Consider the following 27,473-nt stretch of genomic DNA (forward strand, 5'->3'; position numbering starts at 1 on the left):
CCCTCGTCTCGTCTTGGTACGTACATACTCGGGATGCATTGGTTGTTGTAGAACATTTTGTGGATAGTGACGAATTTCCATTTTTATTCCATGAGTGTTTTGCTCCATTTGTTGTTTTCTATTCGATAGAGTAGTGGTCTTTCCCCAAGTGGTTATGTGTCTCATCTCCATTTTGTTGGCAAACTCTTCTTCCAGGTGACGCTGCTCGCCATCATAATAGTCTTCCTCCTCATTGTCATCTCCTGCTCTTAATCTTGATCTCCTGTGTTGATGTTTTTGATGCTGACTCAAATATGATGAAAGAGCAAATGCCTTGCTGCACACAAAACACTTGTAGGATTTTCCTTCCATGTGATTTTTTTTTTTTAATGTTGAGACAAATTTAATGTCAAGATACAGAACTTTTGAAAGGAGTCTCTCAGTGGTTGTTATCTCCATTTATGGGTTTAAGAAGGTGGGAGAAAGTTCTTCCCAGAACTCAAAATCTCCACCTCCATTTTGTTGACGGATCATGATTCACGAACCAAACTGTGAAACTTCGTTGTCATCGCTTCGTTACAAGGACTCTTTTCAAAATCTTCACTGAACCTCGAATAGCCTCCACTTGTAGCTCGTTTGTATAAATTTTTATATACTCGGTGAGGGTTTTGTTCATCATTCCTGTAGCTCCAACTATCACTGGTATAATTTCAGATTTCTTCAATTTCCACATCCTCTTGACCTAATTTTTCAGATCCTGGTATTTGGTCATTTTCCTGTTTTCTGAAACATTTAGTCCAAAGTCAATGGGAACCGAAACCTCAATCAACAATGCCGTTTTTTTTCCTTCTTGTGTTTGAGCACCATGTCAGGGTGCAATGCTTTGTTTGCAATGTTCACACTTGACGGCATCATCTTGTCACGCATGAGCATTATTTGTTCATTTTTGAGGATCCGCTCTGGTTTGTGTTTCCATGATTGTTCTGGGACCGGGATGTTGAAATGTTTACAGATGTGCTTGTGGATTCCTCTGCAGATGCTGTCATGTTTTTCTGTGTACAGCTGTTCCGACACGAGTTTTTTACACCCTGAAACCTTCTGTTTCTTTCCGACAAAACCTGCATTTGCCCGATTGACAATCCTTCCATTTTCTTAAAAGTATTAGTGTGATGTCCTTGGTCTTGGGCATTGATGATGACTCATTCTCCATCCCAATTAATTTGACCTCTTCTTAGCCATTCCAATGAACCTTCCTTGTCAATCCCTATCATTGTCAACCTCTTTTCAAAAATCTTCCTGCTCTTTTGTCATTCTCTCATTTGTCAGAGTAAATCTGCTGATATTTATTATCTTGCCAAAACGAAGTTTTTGCAAGATATGTTAGTCAGCTTGTATGTTTTTATTTTTTATTTTTATCTTGCCAAAACGAAGTTTTTGCAAGATATGTTAGTCAGCTTGTTTTTTTGTTTGTTTGTTTGTCTGTAATCACGTATAAAAAATTCTGCAGAGCACAGTTATCATCGGAAACTTTTGTAACTTCGCATATCAGAGGCCTATAGAGGTCCCTTTCAGTGCACAAAATTTTGAAGGTCAAGGTCAAAGGTCAAGGTCACTTTGGCGCAAATCAGGGGAGTCGACGAAACCCTTATTGTTTGAGTAATTTTGATCGGATCGTCTTCAAACTTCATGGGAATATAGTTCATGGTCTGGCGCTCAGCTGATTAATTTTTGGTGGCGATTGGCCTTGACCTTCATATGTTATTTTTTTTTGGTCTGTAATCACATATAAATCACTCTGCAGAGCACAGTTATCATTGGAAATTTTTGTAACTTTGCATATCAGAGGCCTATAGGAGGTCCCTTTCAGCACATAAAATTTTGAAGGTCAAGGTCAAAGGTCAAGGTCACTTTGTCGCAAATCAGGGGAGTCGACGAAACCCTTATTTTTTGAGTCATTTTGATCGGATCGTCTTCAAACTTCATGGGAATATAGTTCATGGTCTGGCGCTCAGCTGATTCATTTTTGGTGGCTATTGGCCTTGACCTTCATGGTTAGCACCTCAGGTCACACATATTTGACCCCAAGGTCAAATTTTCAAGTTTTAGGAACCATATCGTGTAGTACCTCAAATTTAACACCTCGATGAGTGCTTTCTAGATATGTCAAGCTTGAGACATTATGACGTCATTTGGTGATGTTAAGAGGCAAACGCATATTTTTCATGGTTACTCTGTAGAACGATTCTCATCGGAATCTCTCGGAGGCAGATATTCCTCAAGGAGTCGCTCCTGGTGGATAGCAGCTCTGTTCACCTCAGTGTGACCTTAAATAAGTCACACATGGTCACCTTTTGGCAAGATACGGGTCACCCTGCGGGTGACATTGGTTTATTTTTATAGTTTTCCTTTTCTTTCTTTGCAATCATCAGGCTGTGTTTGTTTCTATTTCGTTTTCCTGTTTGGTTTCCATAATTTGCACCTGTCTGGAAATTTGTAACTAAATGGATTAAGGATCCTTCTTCTGGTTTGTTGTTTTCAAGCTCATGCACAAATCACATCCGGTCACCTGTTGAGCTTGTCGCATACTCTACTCATCTGACACGCGATGTTCTATGCACTCGGTTAAGCTCCATCAAACCACATCCTCCCTCTCGCACATTGGTAAGTACAACCTCGGTATGTATCGGTTTTTGGAGAACATCTTGTGGATCGTTCGAAGTTTCCTTGTTTTGGTGTCGAGATTGTTGACTTCAATTGTGGCCAGTTTATAATTGCACGGCTATATTAGAATACCGGCACTACAAGTTTGTTTATAGCTTTGGTTTTGTTTCTTGGAGAGGGACGACTTCAGAATTAGTCTTATTCTGCGTTGGTACTCCTTACTGATTATTTTACGTATTGCTTTGTGTTGGACCTGAGGACCTTCTTCTATTCCCAAGTATTTGGAGGTGTTCTTTGGTACCTCCTGTGTGTATTCTTTGATGTTTATATAAACTTGACGAAAAACCAAATGCTTTGTTGCACAGAGAACACTTGAAAGGCTTCTCTCCTGTGTGTGTTCTTTGATGATTCCTGAGATATGATGATTGAATAAAGGCTTTCGGACACAAAGAGCACTTGTGTGGTTTCTCTCCTGTATGTGTTCTTTGATGATTCCTTAAATCTGATGATCGATGAAAGGCTTTTGGACACAGAGAGCACTTGAAAGGCTTCTCCGCTGTGTGTGCTCTTTGATGTTTCCTTAAACATGATGATTGCATAAAGGCTTTAGGACACAAAGAGCACTTGTAGGGCCTCTCTCCCGTGTGCACTCTTTGATGATCCCTCAAATGTGACGATTGAATAAAGGCTTTCGGACACAAAGAACACTTGTGGGGCTTCTCTCCTGTGTGTGTTCTTTGATGATTCCTTAAATCTGTTGACTGAATAAACGCTTTCGGACACAAAGAACACTTGTAAGGCTTCTCTCCTGTGTGTGTCTGTTGATGTTTCTTTAAAAGTGATGAACGAATAAAGGCTTTCGGACACAAGGAGCATTTGTAAGGTTTCTCCCCTGTGTGCCTTCTATAATGAACAAGTAAATGTGATGAGCAAACAAACGCCTTGATGCAAATAGTACACTTGAATGGTTTGTCTCCTGTGTGCGTTATTTTATGGTTTTTTAAATGTGACGATTGAGCAAAGACTTTCGGACACAAAGAACACTTGAAGGGCTTCTCCCCAGTGTGTGTTCTATAATGAATGTGTAAATCTGATGAGCGAACGAACGCCTTGATGCAAAGAGTACACTTGAATGGTTTCTCTCCTGTGTGCGCTCTTTGATGAATTTTCAATCCCGCGATACAAGTGTAACCCTTGCTGCACACATAACACTTGTAAGGCTTCTCACCTGTGTGTATTCTGAGATGAATTTTTAAACTCGTCGAATCAGCAAGACCCGTAGGACACAAGTAACACTTGTAGGGCTTCTCACTTGTGTGTACTTGTTGATGGTCACTCAAATTTGATGATTGAATAAAGGCTTTTGGACACAAAGAACACTTGTAAGGTTTCTCTCCTGTATGTATTCTAAGATGTTTTTTTAAAAGGCTGGAATGAGCAAAGGCTGTAGGACATACAGAACACTTGTAAGGCTTCCCTCCAGTATGTATTCTGAGATGTTTTTTTAAATTAGTGGAAAGAGCAAAGGCTGAAGGACACAAAGAACACTTGTAGGGCTTCTCTTCCGTGTGGATCCTGAAATGATATTTCAAATGTGTTGATTGAGTAAAGGCTTTAGGACACAAAGGACACTGGTAAGGCTTCTCCCCCATGTGTGTTCTTTGATGAACGTGTAAATGTGATGCTCGAGTATACTCCTTGCTGCAAATAGAACACGTGAACGGCTTCTCATCAGTGTGTATTTTTCGATGTACTTTTAAAGATGACAACGTTGTAAAGGATTTGTCACATACAGAACACCCGTGTGGTCTCCCACTTCCTTGGATATTCTGGAGGGTCTCTATACAACGTTTACAAGACTCGCTGCTGAACGTGTCAGTTTCTTGAGTAACAGTCTGTGTCATGTGATGATTGAAAACTTGTGTGTTGAACAACTGGGAACAGTTAGAACAAGAATCCAGTTTCATTTGTTTTTCTGTAAAGACAAGTCACAAAAAGCATCAACAATTCACACCAATTTGTCCAGATTTGATATTTCACAACCGATTTAAACATCCTCCACATTTCTGTCCTCCGCTCGAGAAAGAGCGTCCAGCGAGGACTCACAAATGTAAAAATATTGGAACTGGCTAAATATATCGAACAGTTATTGAGCACACACAAACTAAGGTTGTTGCATCATTCTGGACAGTGCATAACAATGAGATGCTTGTCTGACCAATATCAGCTTCTCCTTGGTACCCATGGCATTTAACATAGTCTGATCAATATCTGTCGAATCCATCCAACAATCCCTCACCCTCCAGATAGGCAGGCAGTATCCTCTTCCCTCTCTTCATAATCTGTGGGCTTATGTAAAAAAAAGCAAAATTTTGGGTAGATTCTTGGCACCCATGTTTAAACACATCTATAAACTTCACTGATTCAGAAAAAAAAGAGTGCCAGTTTTTCTATTAGCTTTTAGGGCCTCCATTTTGAATTTCAAAATGGCTGCCGTTTTTAGAGCACCCTAAAGTGCTCAGAGAGCACCGTGCAACTTATTCCAAAGTGAGAACTTTGACTCTAAAGGCTGCATGTTCAAACTCATGCCAAAGGAGATCATTCCTGATGAAGTTCAACAAAGTATCCTCACAACAGCGGAGACTAGCATGGAAGCTTACAAAAAGTTTATGGGAGACCGCATCATTGGGAGTGTCAATTTGTTGGACAAGATGACCAAAGTGAAGCAGAAAACATGGGTGTCTGCTGCAAAAGACATTAAATTGAACATAGGATCTGAGGTGTTGACCTTGAAGGCAACCACATCACTCGTTGCCAGACTGTTGGTTATTGCCCGGTCATCTCGAGAAAGTGTCAATCTGGACGAAGTGATTGGCATGCATGAGTTTGCCTACACCAACAAAATTCTCATGGCACCAGATGGATCTATTCATCCCACTACAGACAAGAGCACAGTGATAAAACTTCTGGAAGATCTGGTGGCCAATGACACAGCTCAAGCTTCTGCACAACCTGCCGAGTTTGAAGAGGGATCCGAGACGTGTCTTGTAGTTGATGGAATGAGAGTGGTACAGGAATTAATGGCAGTCAAAAATTTCAAGACTTGCAAAGAACTTGCAACATCCTTTGTCACACTCATTGACTCAAAGGCTCGTGGATATTGTCAAGTGCGAGTAATATTTGATAATTACACCAAGAATGCATCACTGAAGGAGCAGACGAGAGAGTGGTGGAAAGGCAAGCTGAAGGGAACTAAATCCTACATTGTTCAGGACTCAACAGGCATCAAAGACAAAAAGATATTTCTTGCCAGCAGCAGCACAAAGGATTCACTAACTCTCTACCTTTCCCATCAGCTCATCCACTACAGTACCGTCAAGGTTATGACTGCAACATGGAAAGAGGTCATGACGAATTATGAAGTTGAAACAATGACCGGTGTCAGCACACAGGAAGAGACAGACACTCTTATAATTTATCATGCTGTAGAAGTTGCGAGCAATGGAATGAATGTCCATATATATTCACAAGACACTGATGTGCTACTTTTGGCTCTACGAAGAGCACCACTACTTGGCAACCATTCTGCACTAATCATGGGCACAAGCGAAAGACGACGGAAAGTCTTCCTACAGCCTATATATATGACAAGCTTGGCCCAGAGAAATCAGCAGCTTTGATCAACTGGCATGCTCTCACAGGCTGTGATACGACAGGACATATCCAAGGGAAGGGAAAGAAGGGGTGCTTTACAACTTTCCTGAAGGCAAGCCCCACCATTCTGAGAGCACTAGCTGACCTTGGCGAAGGGGATGAGCCATCTGAAGAAGTTCTTCATGGTTGTGAAGAGTTTCTTTGCTCTCTTTTCTCTCCAGTTGGAGTCCACTTCGGGCAAGCAAAGATGCTGAGATGGTTTTTGTTCAAGCAACTCACAGATGAACAAGGAGTTGACAAACTGCCACCGACTCAGGGAGCATGAATTGAACATATACGCCGTGTCCATGTCCAGTGTAATATCTGGCGCCAGGATATGGTGTTGAACCCAACTTTTCTTGACCCTTTGACCTTGGGGTGGTGAAACCAAGACAAAAAGCTACTGATCGTTCTTTCTCAGGTTGCACCAGCTCCAGTCTCAGTGCTGCAGCTCGTCAGGTGTAACTGTGAGAAATCAAAGTGTTCAAGAAGGTGCTCATGCAGAGGAAACAGTGTGGTCTGTACCGAACTTTGCAAATGTGGTGGGGAAGGCGACAGCTGTACGAACATAACACCACCAAGGATTGGCGAAGATCTAGAAGATGACTGAAGCAATGACAATTATAAATGTTTCATCAGTAACATTGACACTCCTGATTCATAAATGTAGCATTTTCATACCTTTGAAAAATAAGTTATCCATCTTCTAATTGTATAACCGCCCAAATAAATTTATATTGAATTACATGCTCTATATTATTTCTGTTAAATGTTTTGGAGGATTGGCAAAGAGTGTTCCAATCATAAATATGTTGTTATTATTGGAATCCTCCTGTGCAAAAACATATGATTAGACACCAAAAACATCTTCTTATGTCTATTGTTTCTAAAGTAATGGCATTTTACATAGAAAATCCCCGAAATCAGGCGGCCATCTTGAATTTTTTTCCAATATTTAGGGTATTTCTCGTGCTCTTAGTTTGCTTCTAATGAATCTTTGTCCCCTTTATACGAGTTTAGATAAAATAAAATAAATATTGTATGACATTTGAATGAATAGTTATGGTTAATTTGCAATATTATTTTTAAAAGAAGATTTTCGGCGGTGGCAATTTTGAAATTCAAAAGGGAGACCCTAAATGTTTATGGGAAAACTGGCACCCTTTTTTTTCTGAACCAGTGAAGTTTCTAGATGTGTTTAGACGTGGGTGCCACGAATCTACCCCCAAAAAATGACGAATCCAGAAAATGCTACATAAGCCCACGGACTATCAGACCTTCACAAAAATCACAAGCTGGTCAAACACCTGGAATATGTCTTTCAATCCTGACAAATACCATACTCTCTCCGAAATGGTTCCAGTTTTTGAGGCGACGGTTGGTTCTCTCCAGGAGTCTCTGCCAACTTTCTCAAAGATAAGTTTCCGGTCGTTGTTTGTCGCGTTCTGGCTGTTTATTTTGTTGCCTCCGTGTTTACTGTGTATTCCTAGTTCGGTTTTGTTTCAAAACTTGTGCTTTTTGGTGAGTTTTTGTCGGCCTTGTCATATCAGGTTTCCCTGAGGCCTACCCGTCTTCCCGTCGATGTGCACGATCGTGTATATTTATATTTTCTCCTTTTTACTCTCAGTTCTTACTTTCTCCACTTTTCCCTCCACCCTCCTATCCCTCCCAACTATACCCTCTGTTTCATGTCTTAAAAAAAATACAACAACAAAAAAAACCTTTTCCCTTCTCACCTTATACCCCACATAACCATGTGACTTCCTGAATACCGACTTCTTCTTCCTTCTCTCCTCTTTCCTGCCAATCCCACTCTGCTCATGAAGGTTTTCACCACACACCTTCACAAAGTTTTCTTCAAACTTTTCCCTTACTCTTCCCCCCTCTACCCTAATCCACAAAAAAAAAAAAACTTTCCTCCCTCCTCCAAATCCTGGTGGAGTCTAGTTAAGTCTGTTTCTGGTGTATGTTCCCCCTCCATCCCCTTCCTTACCTCCGATGGCCGCACTGCTGACACTGCACGTGAAATGGCTGAATGCCTAAACTCTGCTTGCTTCCAAATATTGTGTCCCAAACCCATCGCTTTCTGTACCCACCTTACCCAGTCACACCCAGCTGTCCTGGACTCTGTCTCCTTTTCTCCCGACAAGGTGGACATTTTGCTGTCAAAACTCGACTGAGATTCTGCAACCGGTCCAGATGCCATCAGCCTACGTATTCTCAAGATCTGCTCCTCTGCTCTTATTCACCCTCTCATTTGCTCAAGGTCATCTGCCATCTGCTTGGAAATCAGCAAACATCACTGCCCTGCATAAAAGGTCAAAAAAAACAGATCCCTGCAACGACAGACCAATCAGCCTTCTCCCAATCGTCAGCAAGGTTATGGAATCCATCATGGCTTCCGACATTAAATCCTTCCTCTTCTCCAATGGCCTGATTTCCGATCATCAATTTGGATTTAGACCAGGTCACTTAACCCTGAACGTGCTACTTCTGCTTTCCCAACAATGAATGAAGGTCCTAAATGCCAAACACGAAATCAGAGCCATCTCCCGAGACATATCGCGACCTTTCGATACGGTCTGGCACCCTGCCCTGCTCACCAAACTCTCTTCCTGTGGTATCCAAGGCAATCTCCACTCGTGGCTCATGGACCTCCTCTCCTGTCGCACTCAACATGTGGCTCTTAATGGAATTTTCTCATCTCCTCTTCCCATCCAGAATGGAGTTCCTCAAGGCAATGTTCTGGCAGTGTGTTTTTTTCTGGTCTTCATAAAAGATCTCTCAGTTTATCTGGAAAATCCTCTTTATCTCTTTGCTGATGACTCAACCCTATGCCATACCATATTTCATCACTCTGATCGGCAGGCAGCAGCCTCTTCAATCTCTGCAGACCTGGATAAAATTACAAGCTGGTCAAACACTTGGAATATTTCTTTCAATCCTGACAAGTCTCACACCGTCACCATGTTTCTCTGAAAGGACCGTCTGGAACCACCCCCCCCCCCCCCGCCCAAACCCATCTACTTTCTCAACAATCCCCTTGAAGAAGTCCTTGCATTAAAGCTTTTGGGTCTCACTACCTGCCACGATCTTTCCTGGGAAGGCCACATCTCCAAGTTGGCCTCCAAAGCCAACCTTACAAAGCTTTTGTCCGTAGCCTGATGGAGTACTGCTCTCCCCTCTGGGCTGGTGCTCCTGCCTCCCACCTTTCTCGGCTTCACGCTGTCGAAACCAGGGCATTTAAGATCATCGGCATCTCCCGCAATGAAGCTGAGTCTTTGGGCCTCTCACTCAATCACCGCAGGTTGGTCGGTGGTCTTTCTGTCTTCTACCGACTCCTCTCCAGCCTTGCCCCCCCTGCTCTCTCTGCGATTTGTCCCCACCACATTTCCACAGGGCGCTCAAGGTCCGCCAACAACCCCCTTCTGGTAAAACTACCAAAATCACGAAGGAAAATGGACAAAAAGAAGAGAAGATGCTCATCTTCACTCTTTCATTCCTCTTTTTTCCCGCCTTTGGAATAAACTTCCTCACTCTATTCTTTCCCATTCTTCCCTCCAGGCTTTCAAAACAGCTGTTCACCACCACCTCTTATCTTCCCCCATCCAAATCCTCGATCTTTTCTACCCCCGATAATCCACCCAAGCCCACTTCCTTCATTTCTCCTGCTTTCCTTCCTGAAAGTCCCTGAAATGTCCATCTTCTCTTCGCCATGTTCCCCGTCCCATCCCCATCTCTCTCCCTTCCACAGTTCACCTAATGTGTCTGTTCCCCACTGTTTTGTCCCTTCCACTCCCGCCCCTCTTGTCTCATGCCTCCTTGCTGTGAGTTGTGTGTTAGCTCTCATACGAGCCTCGACCAATGTATACAAAAAATAAAAATAAAAATAAATAAAAAAAAGCCAGTCACTGACTGGGCATCCTACATCATGCAAAGTCCTTCCTTGGCACACCTGAGCTTCTAACCACTTACAAAGCTTTCATCCGCAGTCGGAGTACTGCTCCCCCTCTGGGGTGGTGTTCCTGCCTCACACCTAGATCGACTTCACGCTGTGGAAATAAAGACTTTTGGGATCATTGGTACCTCCCGTGATGAAACTGAGTCCTTGGGTCACTCCCTCATGATCGATCTGATCAGGAACTCGAATGACAGGATGTACATCTCAAGCTGAACTAGAACGACACTCGGTGGAGCGCAGACCTCAGCCAGGCTGAGCAGTTTACGATTTGTATCCCACTGATTGGCAGGATCTGTAGCCTGACCTGAACCAATACCAGCTTGTTTTTGTCACCTACCCAAATCATCCACCAAGTTTGGTCATAACCCATCCATAATTTCTTGAAATATCCTGCTATATATCGTTTTTGGCCGTATATCTCAATGATGAAGAATCAATTATTAAATTTTGGATCCGAATCCAAATCTGGATCTTCATGAAAATCTCAATTCGTTCTTGGTACACATCCAACCTGTCCACCGAGTTTTGTCCAAATCTCTCCATAACTCTGAGATATCCTGCTTAGAAAGAGACAGACAAATAGAGAGGGGTGAAAACATAACCTCTGTCCAACTTTGATGGTGGAGATTACTTTGATACCAGCTGCCAATAATCAATTCAAAACAACATAACCGCAAGATCTAAGATAATAAGGAACATCGTCAAATAAATGGCGTGTATTTTCACTTCCGACCCTACAGACGATCTCGGATGTTAACGGAAAGGGTCCATGCTGAATGCATTGCGTTAAAAGAACTAGTAGATAGTAGATTCATGATTGTCTGACACAGAACTGGGTTGTTGAACTCCGAACTCCTTTCTACAGGAAATCATCCAAAGTGGTTGTTCATGACTGTAAAAGTACAAAGCGATATCGCTGGATTTCTAAATGGTTGTGACCGACTCTACACAACGATCTTGAATATGTGTATTTTTTTGTGTGCAATGTGTATTTTAAATGAACCAGGTATCCCTGTCTCGTTCATATGAACAAGCTATTTGAGTGAATCAATTTGAATGAACCTATCATTCTTCAGGTTTTGGAACAACATTATTTCACCATGAAAGAATGAACTAAATAAATAAACACAATGTGATGTGATCTCCGTAGAGAGCTCAGGTTACCTTCGAGCAGTTGAGCAGCTTTTCTTGGCTCCATGGGTGAAGAATCACACGCTTCCTGCTTTCCATGATCAATGCTCAAAGCATCCTGGGAAGTGTGAAGGTTGTATTGTGAAGTTTCTGACTTCACTACTTGAGCTTCAACTGCAAACCATGTGACAATGGTTCATGATAATAAAGGAACGGATAAACAAGAAAATCTAAACCAAAACAATCGTTCTACGTGGTGGGGAGAAACACACGTGGTCTCCAATAGACATAAAAATTTTCCCACTTAACCAGAGGTCAATGCAAAAAAAACCCCATAAAACTCATGAATCTGAAAGGGCAGGGTAGTCTGAAAATAGAGGAAGTGCATGATGAAATGACATTTTGGTGTTCTTGCTGATGCGAAAAAGCTGGGTGGGCATGTTCCATTGACTCTTCAATTAATCTTGTGAACCCTCAATGGGTGCCCTGCAATTATTATTTATGCCTCACTGCGCACTTTTGCTAAAAAATTAAATTAAATTAAATTAAAAATCACCCAAACATTTGTCACGACTGGTTAAACAAGGGTTCACTTTCAACCATCATGTTTACTCCAACTTCTGCAGGTGGTACCAACCCTCACACCGACTCCATCTGCTCCCGGATTGTTGTCACCGTCATGAGATTTCAAAAGGAAGCATCAGGCAAAGAGGCGGGGAAATACATTTCTCAGATTTTTTTTCACTCGGTTCATTAAAGCTCAACCTTAAAATTTTCGCTTGCTTGATTCCTCTCGTACATATTGTTATGTTTGTGGGGTAGATGGAGAAATTTCTTCGTAAAGGTAGGATCGTATGGTGTAGCATGGTCCGTGGACGAGTAGGAGACTTCTCAATGTAACTTAAGTTGGGAACACTGCGAGCTTAAGATTGTTACGTGTCACCACACAGGGGTTGGTGCTGTGTAAACCCGGGAGGTTTTAGGCGAGTTCTCAGAGTATGTGATTGCCCCCTGTGACCTTTTCCTACATTTTTGCATTTACAAAGCCGGCTATAAAAAGGAACCCCGTTCTTCTAACAACAACAATGACAACAAAAACAGAGCCAAACGTTTCTGAGCAAGCAAAAAAACCCCGCCTTCCTGGTTTTGTACCGGCAGGCCATGCCCCTGAGGCTGATGATTGGTCGGGGGACGTCAAAGAAGAAGAAGGGGCTGGAGAGACAAGAGGTTGATTGGAAAAAGCGTGAGGCTCTGGTCCCTCTCGGCATGACAAAATAGCGCAATTCTCGTTGTTTGTGTTGTGTGAATTTGCTCACGTGTTGCAGCAAGACGCTAACCATTGACCGTTCAACTGGGTCGCGAAGTTTGTACGTTTTTTAGGAGAAGGAGAGAGAAGAAGAGTGCGTCTCTTGGCCTCGTCTCGGAGCCTCAGCAATCACCTTGCTGTATGATCAAGGAGAAAGGCGGTGCCATTTGGTGTGTGTGTGTGTGTGTGTGTGTGTGTGTGTGTGTGTGTGTGTGTGTGTGTGTGTGTGTGTGTGTGTGTGTGTGTGTGTGTGTGTGTGGACTTGGAACTTAGAGGGAGCAGTGTGGCAATCGTGAGAAGGAACTGTACAGCGGTTTGTGGTTCCTCGCATTGAAGACGGTCCACACAAATTGCCTCGCATGCGTGACCGCCGGGAGAGACCGCGCAATTTTTCTGTGCGTTTCCCGCACAGTGGCTTTGAGGCTCGATGACTGTGAGGCTTTTAAAAGGTCATCTTTGGACACAAGCTGAGTACCGGCATAAAGGGAGGAATTTCTTTTATTTTTATCTTTCCCCTTGTCTGTTTTTGTGAATGAGTGGAGACGTCTCAAATTAGGATCTAGTTTTACCTCACGTTTCATTTTCACCCTCGAGTTATTTTCATTAAACCATTATTTGTCAATTTACTTGTGCTTGTCTATTCATTATGCGTTCAAGAATAAACCTGTGTGTTCCTGTTCTGGTGCGTGCCATAATCTCGAAGGATCTCGGCTGTTTGCCTCCAAGGTAAAACCGTTCGGCTATCCGTCCAGGTCGGTGTTAATCGACCTGGACAAGACAATTGGTATCAGGAGTGGGATTTTTCGAACCCCCTCTTCGAAGCGAGCAAAGCTTAATAATAATAATTTTTAAAAATTGGGAATCTAAAGTTTTAAACAATCGCCTCTCGACTCTTGAGGGAGAGGGGGTTGTAGTGATGGAGGGACAAATTTTATAATTAATTGGTGTCGGGAGAAAAGAACGCTTGGAGGTGTAAAGGAATTTTTTTTCTCGGGTGATTAAACGCACGTGGGAAATGGCGGATGTGCACAGGATGGCGCTTCGGCGGGAAGATAGTGAGGACGAAGGAAGCAAGCCGGGGGTAGAATTGGTTGATGACGATAGGGTAGAAGCTTCCGCCATCTCGAGTGTCAGTTGCCACTCCTCTGCAGTGGTGGAGAATGAAATGCAGGGAGCGGGTGTGATGTCCAACCAGGACTTGTTTCATTTATCAATGGAAGAAATGAATGAATAAAGTGAACAAATGCATAAGCAACTGAAGGAACAAAGGAATGAAATGAGTGAACAAATTAATGAAATTAAGAAGGGAACAACACAGGAACTGGGGGCACGAATTGATGGAATAGGGGAAAGCAATGAACAATTGGAAAACAAAATTGATGAACAAAGAAGTAAAATGGGGGAAATGGAGAAAGAAATGGCATTAGAATGACAAATTAATGGAATGGAAAACCCTCAGACCCTGATTTTTCTAATGTAAGGAACAAACTTTGGTACATCACAGGTGATGAAGGTTGTGGTCAAATTTCATCAGAACTGCATGTGGAGTTTCTGAGAATAAACCAAATACCTATTTTGTGGGGCAACCACTGTAGACCCCCTTAGGGCCTGATGATTTTAATGCCATGAACAAACTTTGGTATATACACGGTGATGAACGTTGTGGTGAAGTTTCATCGAAATCGTATGTGTAGTTTCAGAGAAGTTGCAAGTATTTGTGGACGGACGAACAGACGGACGACGTGCCATCCCATAAGCTCCACGGAACTACATTCCAGGTGAGCTCGAAATCCAAGAGCAGCATCTCTCCAGAGAATAACCTCAGTATGTACAAGGCACGTGCACACGTAACTGTCTGTAACTGGAACAAGCAGAATGTTGATGTGGTTCAGACCTTTCTCTTGTGACGTTGAATCATTCTCAAACTCAGGTTCCACCTTCACTTTCACAATCAAATCTGAAAAGAAGGAAAAAAAACAAACCAAAGAAGGATCAAAGCTTTGGCATTGTCTAGATATGAAGATTTATTCTTTTATTTGAATTTTTCCAGCTACCTTGCATCACATACCTGTGTGTACAGCAGGGATAACAAACCTGGGATTTTAATTTGCAGCAACACTTGATCAACTGGGCAGTTACATGAACGTCGGGGAAAATAACAAGTACCTGATTCATTGTGTGATAAAATCCAAGGTTTGTTGATGGATTGACGAACAACTGTCAAACCGGTGGAGTCCAAACTTGTGTTTATAACAAAGATAAAACACTAGTAATACACAAATCCTCCGGCATGGCTCGGCACTGCACTGCATGCACCCTACTCCATGATTGGTGACCAAAAAAAATCTCAATTTAACCCATTTTAAATTCAGGCTGTAACACAACAAAATGTGACAAAAGTCAAGGGGTGTGAATACTTTCTGAAGGCACGGTATCCCTTGTTTTACACAGGTTGGGTTTACGCAATTTTGACACGACACATGTAATTTTCTGTATACCGTTCTGTGTTTATGAGTGTCCAATCTCAATCTTATCCAGTATTCCCCCCCCCCCATACGGTTTGGGTCTTCGTCCGCCGTGGTGTCATGTGAACTCCGTGGCGCCGATGCGACATCGGTGGTAACAGACACGCGGTACGTACAGTACTTGCTCTGTGACCGTCTCACTGTCAACGATGCGCTCTGTGGAATCAAAATCATTTCCTTTATTTTCAGCATTATTGCTGTTACTTATTTTTAGCCGTGGCTCCTAAGATGAAAACTATTGTGAGTGGTGAACCAAGTGCGGAAAAGTTGAGGAAAGATACGTCTGTCACAGAAAGTGGAGGTTTTGGATAAGCTTGGTTGAAGTGAGAGTGCTGCCTCACTGGGCAGACATTATGGCGTTAATGAATCCAGCATCCACAAAATGAAGAAATGTACAGAAAACATAAAGGATAGTAAATGCTTTGGTTTTACGCCACACGAGAGGGTGACCGCTCCAGTACATGACTTGTGAGTTATCAACGGCGAGAGGAATGAGCTCGGAACCCAACCCCTGTGTTTCTAGCATCGTAACCCTATGTAAAAGAGGGGATTACTGTATAATAAACAACTAATTCCACATTGAATCACAAGAATAATTAGTACAAACATCAAACCAAAAACGAATTCGCTGCCCAACAGTCTCTCGTAAAGAAGTTGTGACTGTCATTTGTTCAAGTTTGATGAAAAACCTCAGTTAGTAAAACAAACAAACAAACATAGTTCCTATTTCATAATGAAGAATTACCAAGTAGAACTATAACATGAAGATTGTTGTTGTTCAAACCTTCATCGAGTGGGGAGGACTGGTCCACAAACTCGGACTCCACCTTCACAGCCACAATAGAATCTGAAAATAAAACATCGTACTCAAACTCAATTTTAAGGAACATTTCTAAACAAACTCATTATCACAATACATGTCCGAGAAGTGTTTGCTTTTCAATCTCTGAAAAATACTTATTTGAAAAAGTAAATCCAATGATCTGCCGCCATTGGTCAATGCTTGGCAAAACGAGTAGTTCACATGACCACTGAACTATATTTACACTTTATACATTATTAGCACAAAACCAACTGATCGGTTCAAACAATAGAACGCTACAAGATATAGTGTAAAATGTTTGGTTAATAATTTTTTTATCTCCTTTTGTAATCCTGATCACGTCCCTTTCTACTATATAACTTATCTTCTGCTCACCTTACCTCCTCTTATGCTTTGTCAAATCTCTTCACTGTTTACCCTGGTGCGAGGCAAGGTTGTATCTTATCTCTTAACTGATATTTGAAATACCGTGGTTATAAAATTTGTTTTGAAACAAACGGGAGCATGTAAGAAAGGGATTCAATGGTCGAAGAACAATCTTGGAGCTTTTGACTTTGCAGATGATATATCAGTGCTTGAGATGCAAGCGGAGACAGACGGACTGGGAAGAACAGCTAGAAAGGTGGGATTGATCATGAATAAGTCAAAAACGGACGTCATAATGATCAATTCCTCTGACACCTCAAAAATCAACATTGAAGGTGATGCCCTAAACGGTGGTCAAGTTTACCTACTTCGGTAGCACGATGAGCCAAAATGGAGATAGTTTCATTGAAGTGGAGACAAGAATTGGAAAAGATAGCAGAGTTATCTGGAGACTGGCATCCTCATATAAAAGCAGGAAACTGACCCTGAACACAAACCATAAAATATTTAACAGCAATGTCATAATGATGTCCTCTTGTATGGGTCAGAAACATGGAGAACAAATAAAAGTATTGAAAGAAATTTGAAAGGTTTTTTAACGCAGATGTCCTTCGTCGTGTACTCAAGTGGTCAGATTATAGACCAATGATGAAGTCATGGAAAGATCAGGTGCTGAAGACGTCAATACAACAAACCATCAAGAGGGGGTGATGGACGGATCTTGGGCACATGTTGAGAATGGCTGATGTCAGGTCAGGTATGGGAGCATGTGCCAGAACAGCGCGTCGCTGCGTCCACTTTCCGTCTGTACTCCAGGGGCCTCCGTCTGGCCATCCCCCAGGCAGATGCCAGGCCCATCCCCATCTCCTTGAGATGATGGTCAACCTGCTGCAACCACGAGGCACGTGGTCGGCCCACTGCCCTGCTCCACGCATGAGACTCCCTCGCTGAGAGAATCTGTTGAGCAGGATCAGCGTCAGGAAAACGAGCCACATGTCCATACAGCCACAACTGACGCTCACGGACTATGCAGGTAACAAATCTCATCCGAGTCTCTCTCAGCAACCACTCGTTGGACACAAAATCCGACCAGCGATAGCCAATGATTCTCCGAAGAGACCTGGTACCAAAGGAATTAAGTCTCCGTCTCAGATCCTTGGTCAGAATCCAAGTCTCGCATCCATAGAGCAAGACTGGAAGTACCAAGGACCTGAAGACTCGGACTTTCGTCCTCCCGCACAGGTACCGGCAGCGCCACACCCCATGATCCAGTGAATCCATGACTCCCCAGGCCCGACCCAGACGTCTATTGACCTCTGACTCGCAGCCAGCAGAGACATGAATATCACTGCCAAGGTAAGTGAATCTCTCCACGACCTCAACATCCTCACCACAAACAGACACAGACAGGACAGCAGCATCCAAGATGTCACCGAAAGCCTGGATCTTATTTTTGACCCAAGAAACCCGTAATCCCAGCGGCTCCGACTCCTCATTCAGCACCTCGAGGGCCCCCAAAAGGATGTCTAAAGTCTCCGCAAAGATGACTGCATCATCTGCAAAATCAAGGTCCGAGATCTTGACATTCCCAAACGATGCACCGCAACTTGATCTCTCCGACATCCTCCCTAAAATCCAGTCCATACAAGTGCTGAAAAGTGTGGGGGCAAGTACACATCCCTGACAAACTCCAGTAACAACTGGAAATAAGTCAGAGATGGTACCACCACACTTCACAGCACTCTCAGTACCAGAGTAGAGTTCAGACATCAGATCGATCAGTTTTGGTGGCACCCCACGAAGATCAAGAATCCTCCAGAGGACATCCCGATTCACTGAATCGAACGCTTTACAGAGCTCAACATAGGCTGCAAGCAGCCCCTGCCGAAACTCTCGTCTGCGTTCGGTGAGGACACGAAGGGCAAGGATACGGTCAATCGTTGACCTCTTTGGTGTAAAGCCTGACTGCTCTGGACGCTGGTGCTCAAGCAGATGGTGGCGAACCCTATCAAGAATTATCCAAGCAAAGATCTTGCCCGGCACTGAGAGCAGCGTCACCCCTCGGTAGTTGTTGCACTCTTGGCGATCACCCTTCCCTTTCCAGAGAGGGACAACAAAGCCCCTCTTCCAGTCAGTTGGGATGATGCCTGTGTTCCAGGCAGAGCACAAAACTGCATGCAACGACACGAGTGCAGCATTTCCACCAGCCTTGAGAAGTTCAGCATGGATGCCACAGATCCCTGGAGCTTTGCCCTGTTTCAACTGGTTCACCGCAGCCCGTGTTTCCACAAGCGAAGGTGGACCACAGTTGATTCGAGGGTCAGCAACAGGGATTGTAACTCCCTTGACGTCCAACTCGACAGCTGGGGGATCAGCCTGGTACAACCGCTCAAAGTAACCGGCCCAGCGGGCCTTCACTTCAGACTCCTCTGTCAAGAGCCTACCACTCTCTGCTCGAACTGCAGTGCTCCGAGGGATGGGCTTGGATGAACGTAATGCGCGAATTCCCCTGTAAGCAGGACGAGAATCACCTGTCCACAGGTGATGCTCTACCCCCTCACAGATTCCTCGCACATAGGCCTCCTTGTCCACACTCAGTGCACGTACAATTTTACGCCTCAGCTCCCTGAACAGCTCAGCTCTGCCATTCAGCCTGGCCCTGCGACTCTGGTCAATGGTATCCAGTGTCCCTTGAGAAACAAAATTCTTCTTTGCCCTGCGGTGAGCTCCAAGGCATCCACCGGCAACATCAAGGACGGTAGTCTTGAAGGCGCTCCACAACTCTTCAGGATCCCCCAAAGCACCCAGACACCCCAAGTGTCCACTCAGCCTGTTCGCAAACTCCTCAGATACTCTCTCATCCCTGAGCTTGCCAACATCCAGCCTAGGCTGGGATGGTACCATTCTCCAGGATTTAAGGTGCAGCTTTAGAGTTGCTACAACAAGCCTGTGGTCAGTATTGAGGAACTGAGCACTCCGGTAGACCCTGCAGTTCTGGATCATTCTCCAACGACTGTCAATGAGGACATGGTCAATCTCCTTTGCCACACCGCCAGCGTTGGAATACCAAGTCCAGCGATGAGCTTGTGGGCGCTGAAACCATGAACCAGCCACCCTAAGTCCATGACTTCTTGCAAAGTCAAGGAACTTAGTGCTATTCTGGTTCATAGTTCCTGACCCATGTGGACCAACACACACCTCATAACCATCCCTATCAGTTCCAGTCGATGCATTGAAATCCCCCAAGACTAGAAGTGTATCTCGTCTGGGGCAATGTTCAACCACAGACTCGAGTGTGGCGTAGAATGCATCCTTCACGGTGAGATCACTCGCCTCAGTCGGAGCATAAACAGAGACCACGGAAATGACACCTAAGGAGTGACGAATCCTTAATCTCATAATACGCTCGTTGACCAGTGTTACCTCAATTATCATTGGGGTCAGCTTATTGGACACAGCTACAGCAACTCCTTGGGTATGGTAACCATCAGAGCGACCAGACCAATAGTAGGTGTAACCACCCACCATTATCTCGCCGCAATCCGGTCTCCGAACCTCTGAGAGAGAGAGCTGCAATCCCGATGTCCAAACGCTTGAGCTCAGATGATAACAGAGACAGGTGATCATCCTCTCTTCGGGATAGGACATTCCAGGCACCCACCCTAAGGGACCGCCTCAGGTTAACCCAAGGAGACCGCCGTCTGGTGGACGACACCTCAGCACCACTCCGACACACTCTCCCGCAATCTAACCCAGGGATGTTACCCCGTGGTTTCCCTCCTATCATCAAAGATTGGGGGTCCCGAAGGCTTTGCCCCAATCTCGTCATCCGGTGAGCTGCCCTGCGAAGGGAAGCTGCACAGGAGGTACTCCCACGGAGTGGGTTTTCAGATTTTTTTGCGTTTTGCGGAATGAAGGGTTTTACGGTGGCCGGAGTGCAAATCCTGCCACCAACCTCCTTATAAGAAGTAACCCAACTGCAGGAGGACGTCCACAGACACAGTTGGGCACTAGATATGGATGGTCGTTGGCTCACAAGGAGCTCCTCCGCCCTTTGACAGGTTTTGTTTTTAATCCTGCTGGGTGTCCATATCCAAACACCCTCCTCACCAGAAAACCTGGTTGGGGAGACGGTTTAGTCGCCGACAACCCGACCATGGAACAGGTTTGTACAGGTTTACATGGTACCTGTAGCAGGTCACAGATCGAACCTGACCTGACTTTGACAGAATTCCAAAACAATCCTGGCATTAGAGACCAAACGGAAAACGAAAGAGGAGGCGCAGAGGGACACTGAGGCACACTATAATGGAGGAGGCCAGAACTATCGGAATCAATCCAAATGAGAAAGAACACAGCGCCCAAGACCATCTGCTCTGTTATCATCACACCCATCTGCTGTGTTATCATCACGCCCACCTGCTCTGCTATCATCACGCCCATCTGCTCTGTTATCACGCCCATCTGCTCTGTTATCACGCCCATCTGCTCTGTTATCACGCCCATCTGCTCTGTTAACATCATGCCCATCTGCTCTGTTAACATCATGCCCATCTGCTCTGTTAACATCATGCCCATCTGCTCTGTTATCACGCCCATCTGCTCTGTTATCACGCCCATCTGCTCTGTTATCACGCCCATCTGCTCTGTTATCACGCCCATCTGCTCTGTTAACATCACGCCCATCTGCTCTGTTAACATCACGCCCATCTGCTCTGTTATCACGCCCATCTGCTCTGTTATCACGCCCATCTGCTCTGTTAACATCACGCCCAGCTGCGATGTCACCATCACACCCAGCTGGCATGTTAACATCATGCCCATCTGCTCTGTTAACATCACATCCATCTGCTCTGTTATCATCACGCCCATCTGCTCTGCTATCATCACGCCCATCTGCTCTGTTATCACGCCCATCTGCTCTGTTATCACGCCCATCTGCTCTGTTATCACGCCCATCTGCTCTGTTAACATCACGCCCATCTGCTCTGTTAACATCACGCCCATCTGCTCTGTTATCATCACGCCCATCTGCTCTGCTATCATCACGCCCATCTGCTCTGTTATCATCACGCCCATCTGCTCTGTTATCATCACGCCCATCTGCTCTGTTATCATCACGCCCATCTGCTCTGCTATCATCACGCTCATCTGCTCTGTTATCATCACGCCCATCTGCTCTGTTATCATCACGCCCATCTGCTCTGTTATCATCACGCCCACCTGCTCTGTTATCACGCCCATCTGCTCTGCTATCATCACGCTCATCTGCTCTGTTATCATCACGCCCATCTGCTCTGTTATCATCACGCCCATCTGCTCTGTTATCATCACGCCCATCTGCTCTGCTATCATCACGCTCATCTGCTCTGTTATCATCACGCCCATCTGCTCTGTTATCACGCCCATCTGCTCTGTTATCACGCCCATCTGCTCTGTTATCACGCCCATCTGCTCTGTTATCATGCCCATCTGCTCTGTTATCATGCCCATCTGCTCTATTAACATCACGCCCATCTGCTCTGTTAACATCACGCCCGTCTGCTCTGTTATCATGCCCATCTGCTCTGTTATCATGCCCATCTGCTCTGTTATCATGCCCATCTGCTCTGTTATCATGCCCATCTGCTCTATTAACATCACGCCCATCTGCTCTGTTAACATCACGCCCGTCTGCTCTGTTATCATGCCCATCTGCTCTGTTATCATGCCCATCTGCTCTGTTAACATCACGCCCAGCTGCTATGTCAACATCATGCCCAGCTGGCATGTTAACATCACGCCCATCTGCTCTGTTATCATCACATCCATCTGCTCTGTTGTCATCACGCCCACCTGCTCTGTTATCATCACGCCCACCTCCTCTGTTAACATCATGCCCATCTGCTCTGCTATCATCACGCCCATCTGCTCTGCTATCATCACGCCCATCTGCTCTGCTATCATCACGCCCATCTGCTCTGCTATCGTCACGCCCATCTGCTCTGTTATCATCACGCCCATCTGCTCTGTTATCATCACGCCCACCTGCTCTGTTATCATCACGCCCACCTGCTCTGTTATCATCACGCCCATCTGCTCTGTTATCAACACGCCCATCTGCTCTGTTATCATCACGCCCATATGCTCTGTTATCATCACGCCCATATGCTCTGTTATCATCACGCCCATCTGCTCTGTTAACATCACGCCCATCTGCTCTGTTGTCATCACGCCCATATGCTCTGTCATCATCACGCCCATCTGCTCTATTATCATCACGCCCACCTGCTCTGTTATCATCACGCCCACCTGCTCTGTTATCATCACGCCCACCTGCTCTGTTATCATCACGCCCACCTGCTCTGTTATCATCACGCCCAACTGCTCTGTTATCATCACGCCCAACTGCTCTGTTATCATCACGCCCAACTGCTCTGTTATGAATACGTCCATCTGCTCTGTTATGAACACGCCCATCTGCTCTGTTATCATCATGCCCACCTGCTCTGTTATCATCACGCCCACATGCTCTGTTAACATCACGCCCATCTGCTCTGTTATCATCACGCCCATCTGCTCTGTTATCATCACGCCCATCTGCTATGTTAACATCACACCCAGCTGCTCTGTTAACATCACACCCAGCTGCTATGTTAACATCACGCCCATCTGCTCTGTTAACATCACACCCAGCTACTCCACTAACATCACACCCAGCTGCTCCACTAACATCATGTCCATCTGCTTTGTTAACATCACACCCAGCTGCTATGTTAACATCACGCCCATCTGCTCCACTAACATCATGTCATCTGCTCTGTTAACATCACGTCATCTGCTCTACTTACATCGTGCCCATCTGCTCTGTTAACACCAAGCTTGCCTATTCTGTTAACATCACACTTGCATGTTATGTTAACACCACGCTTATCTATTCTGTTCACACCACGCTTCTCTGCTCTACCACACCCCTTCATACATTTGTATGGACTTTATCTCCCCCCAGAGTTTTATCTTATTTCAGCTTTTCTGCTTCTCTTCCACTGGAACTCCTCTGAAAGCCCTTCCTCATCCTGTAGATAAACTCTCTCGGGTATTAGTTATCCTTCTGACTGTATTTGCATAAATATTGAAGTAAAATAACTATTTTATAATCCTACAATCTCACTTTCATCACAGACCAATCTCCCTGTGTTATTCATCAATGAACCCACACTCGTCTTAACCTGTTGGCAGTGGGAGTGATCAGATTCAGGAAAGTCTTCACAGATGCTAGATTCTATCACATATCTCTACAATATTATAACAGATTGTACAAAGGATTGACAGATATAGATTAACACGAAGAGATGTAAAGGTGCTCGGGATGGGTTAGAATAATAAATATAAAGATTATATTATGGAGGGGGCAATATTGGAGCGTGTCACACAGAAGAGGACGTGGGGGTATATGCCTCTGTTCCTTCCACACTGTCCCCATCCCCACTCCTACTCCCTTCCCCCAATCCCTAATTAAATTAAATTGTTTTGACCAATTAGTTTAAATCTGGTGTTGGTGTGCCACAGCCATGATGGGCCGAATGTCCTCCTCCTGGATCAAATTTCCTCATTCATTACCCTCCGACTGGTGATGCACCCCCGACCTAAACCCGTCCAAACTCTCATCATATTTACTTCCAATGTAAATGGTTCAATGTTCAAGTCCTCACTAGTTTTCCGTTGACTCCGATTATGATGGACCCTTCCTCGTCTATCTACAAAAGAGGTACGAAATGGACAACGAAGCAGTTACATTCACGGCACGACGACTCGTGGAAGTACTCACTCGTCGTCATGTTGTTTCTCTGCGCAATGGGGGATGTGATTGGCCCTTGAAGTGCACCTTTACCTGGTAGCAAGTCTCATCATCTTGATGATGGATGAATCCCCACTCAATCTCTCACGATTATGGATAGTCAAGGATGTTAGGGATTTTTTGGTTCAGATTCTTCCAAAAGCACCAAATTTGGCCCATACCATACTTTTTCGATTTTAGACGGGCGCCAAGACGGGTGCCCCCCGGGGCCGCCATATTGTCGAAATCCAATTTTGGCCGCCATTCGGGTTAGAGGTCAATCGTAGTTGAAAAATAAAAAGGACTAGAATCATGAATAATGCCACTTTTTAGGGGTTTTCAGGGTCAGGGAATCTGATTCTGAGCTCATTTTGATGATTTCAGGTCATGGTCACCCCATTTTGGGTTCAAAGGTCAAAGATCAAAAGTGGTACTACTAAAAATTCAACAAAAATTATTCAGGAACAATTTTTATTAAAATACTTCGGGAATAACATCTGCTGACAAAACGCCGCTATGAACGCTCAGGACATATCCGTGGAACTCGTCCAGTGAGAAGTTGCCCTGAGCTTTACTGTCTATATTATCCACATCGTGGGTGGTGAAGACCTTGAGACGGCTGTTGGTGGGTACCACCACCCCATCCTGAGCATGGCGAGCACACACCGCACGCGCAACATCTCGCTTCACTTCCATGACGCGATTGTACGATACCGAGATACCCTATTCTTGGTCAATCCCAATCTGTTTTTGTCCCGTGCGTGTCCGTGGAGCTTGAGGCCACGATACAGGGGGAAGGAAGTTTCTCGCTCCTTGTTGTGCCGCACTACAGACGTCTTGACTGCATTGTGCGTACCCTTACTAGTATTGTGGATGAGCAGTTGTGAGATGTTGCCTGCGATCTTCTCCCGTGCATCCAGATTGGCGTCGCCACCGATCTTCTCACGTCCACGAAGAGCTGACGGGCTCTAGAGAACAATGTTGAAGAAACTCCTCATCTCCTCGTTGACTGGAGCCGTGAGGAAGTTAAGGGGGAAGGAGCCGTTGAAAGGCTCCTGACTCTGTAGACAAAACTTGTGCATCATCACCGCAGCCCGCATGAATGTAAGTGCGTCCTCATGACCAACCTGAGACCTATATGTCTTGGCCAGCTCATCAACCACCTTCAGTTTGTGAGATATGTAAATATCCTTCCTGCCTTCATTCCCTTTGGAAAACTTAGCCCATTCAGGTAGGAGGTCGAGAAGGTGATCCTTGTATCGAGTTGAGTGTGGCTCTCTTTTTGTCTCGGCATGAGCGACCTTGATCACTCATAAGCTTTTGATACATCTCGCGTAGCTCTGAGAGCTTAAATACGGTGGTGTCCGAATGTTCGATCAGGGCTACAATTTGAGCGCAGATGATGGGTTCGAAGGGCGGAGGTGCGGGACCCACCGATTCTAGTCGCTCGGCAGTGCGAGCGGAGTCTCGCAAACGTACATAACACTGATGGTGATAATAGGCCTCAGCCGCTACGGCAACCAGTCTGCCAAGTAAATGAAAGTTTTTGTTCGTCTTCGCCCAACTCTTTAGATGGGCATCTACGACATCGGTTACTACCTGGTGGATGTTGGCCTGGTCCTCCCCCTCACAGATTACACAACACTTGACATTGGCTGGAGGCTGAAATTCCCCAGATGACCAGATTTTTGGGGGACTATTCTGAGAGCCGGCTTCTTTGTCTAGCTTCTCTCTTGCCCGTTTGACACGAGAACTACTACAATAACTCCTGCAAGTTTTGTGATACCTAGCCTTATGCGATTTAAGAGTTGCTGCAATACCTGAGACACCATTCAACTGACAAATCGTGACATTGATACCAGAAGGAAGATTATTGGCATTGATAGCATTCAAGTCTTTGATATCTCTCTCAAGTGATACAAGTCCCTCCTTCTTAGGAGTTTGCAAGGCTTCTCCAGTTTTGTCCGATTGACAAAGACAATGTCAGAGTCTTCAATTAATAATTTCGGTAGAGGACATAGTTCGACACTCATATTATGTCGGCTCGACGTCGCGATGAACTTTCGTCTCGTCATCACGGCGACACGATAGCAGGCCGAGTCGCAGGTTCCGGATCCACTCCTGATCACGCAAGAACAGGGATAGGATAGCGTCGTGAGATAGGGTGGACGTCACAGCTCCGAATGGCATCATGCACCACCGCCGCTGCTGGACACGTCGACACTCACAGACTTGGTATCATCTTAAAAATGAAACAAAAAGTTTATGACGTTACGAGTCAAAACCAAAAACATTCAACTCTTATTTTCTCAATGATTAACGGGTTCTTTTGATTGATAACCCAGGTAGGCCATATAGGCCGTAGGCAGGCCATTTTTGAAATGACGCCCCAAAAACGCTGGGTTTGACCCCAAAATGACCTTGAGGGGTGACCTTGACCTCAAATCGTTCAAGTAAAATCAAAATCAGATTCCCCGACCCCGAAAACCCCGAAAAAGTGGTATTATTCATGATTCCAGCCCTTTATATTTTTTTTAGCTACGATTGACCCCTAACCCGGATGGCGGCTCCGGGGGGGGGGGGATGGCGGCCCCGGGGGGGGGGGGATGGCGGCTCCGGGGAAGGGGGATGGCGGCTCCGGGGGGGGGGATGGCGGCTCCGGGGGGGGGGATGGCGGCCCCGGGGGGGGGGCGTCCGTCTAAAATCGAAAAAGGATGGCATGGGCGACATATGGGCCAAATTTGGTGCTTTTGGAAGAATCTGAAGCAAACAGTCCCCGTAATGCCCGAACAACCCTGATGAGGAGAAAATAAATCAAGAGTCCACCATGTTCCATAAAAACGATCTTCAAGAGACAATCTGAAAACGGCTCAGGACATCGACATCGTCGTGGGATTCTCCACAGAAATTATTCACTTACATCGTGCACAGCACGGACCCCGCACGGAAACAAGAACAGCACGTACCGGGTCCGAACTCCGTATCCATGGGAGATCCTCCCGGACCGACCCCGTTCATTCCGGAACCACAGAACTGAGTGTGGAGTATTGAGATAACAATGAACACGCGCTCTTCTTCTTCTTCATAACGAATGACGTGTTCACGTTCTCGAGGTTCTCCGTAGACCACGCCCCCAAACCAAACATCGAGGTTCTCCGTAGACCACGCCCCCAAACCAAACCTCGAGGTTCTCCGTAGACCACGCCCCCAAA

At 45.1% G+C, this 27,473-nt stretch overlaps 1 protein-coding gene and 2 pseudogenes across 1 annotated transcript; all 3 read right to left on the minus strand.

The window, feature by feature from the left end:
- Nucleotides 1-207: 207 nt before the first annotated feature.
- LOC147009273 (uncharacterized) lies at nucleotides 208-4,544 on the minus strand (annotated as a pseudogene).
- LOC147009274 (uncharacterized) lies at nucleotides 4,363-27,473 on the minus strand. Its single transcript, XM_085862179.1, has 6 exons — nucleotides 27,228-27,473; nucleotides 16,041-16,103; nucleotides 14,626-14,688; nucleotides 11,459-11,599; nucleotides 4,940-4,982; nucleotides 4,363-4,615 (listed from the first exon to the last, which is right to left on the minus strand). Exons 1-6 carry the CDS (start codon nucleotides 27,277-27,279, stop codon nucleotides 4,585-4,587), a joined length of 393 nt encoding a protein of 130 aa, XP_085718305.1. The 5' UTR covers nucleotides 27,280-27,473; the 3' UTR covers nucleotides 4,363-4,584.
- On the minus strand, nucleotides 24,606-26,235 carry LOC147009275 (uncharacterized; annotated as a pseudogene).

The sequence above is a fragment of the Eptatretus burgeri genome, chromosome 17 (assembly GCF_056783735.1).
Source record: "Eptatretus burgeri isolate ZD-2024b chromosome 17, Ebu_testis_v1, whole genome shotgun sequence".
Lineage (NCBI taxonomy): Eukaryota > Metazoa > Chordata > Myxini > Myxiniformes > Myxinidae > Eptatretus > Eptatretus burgeri.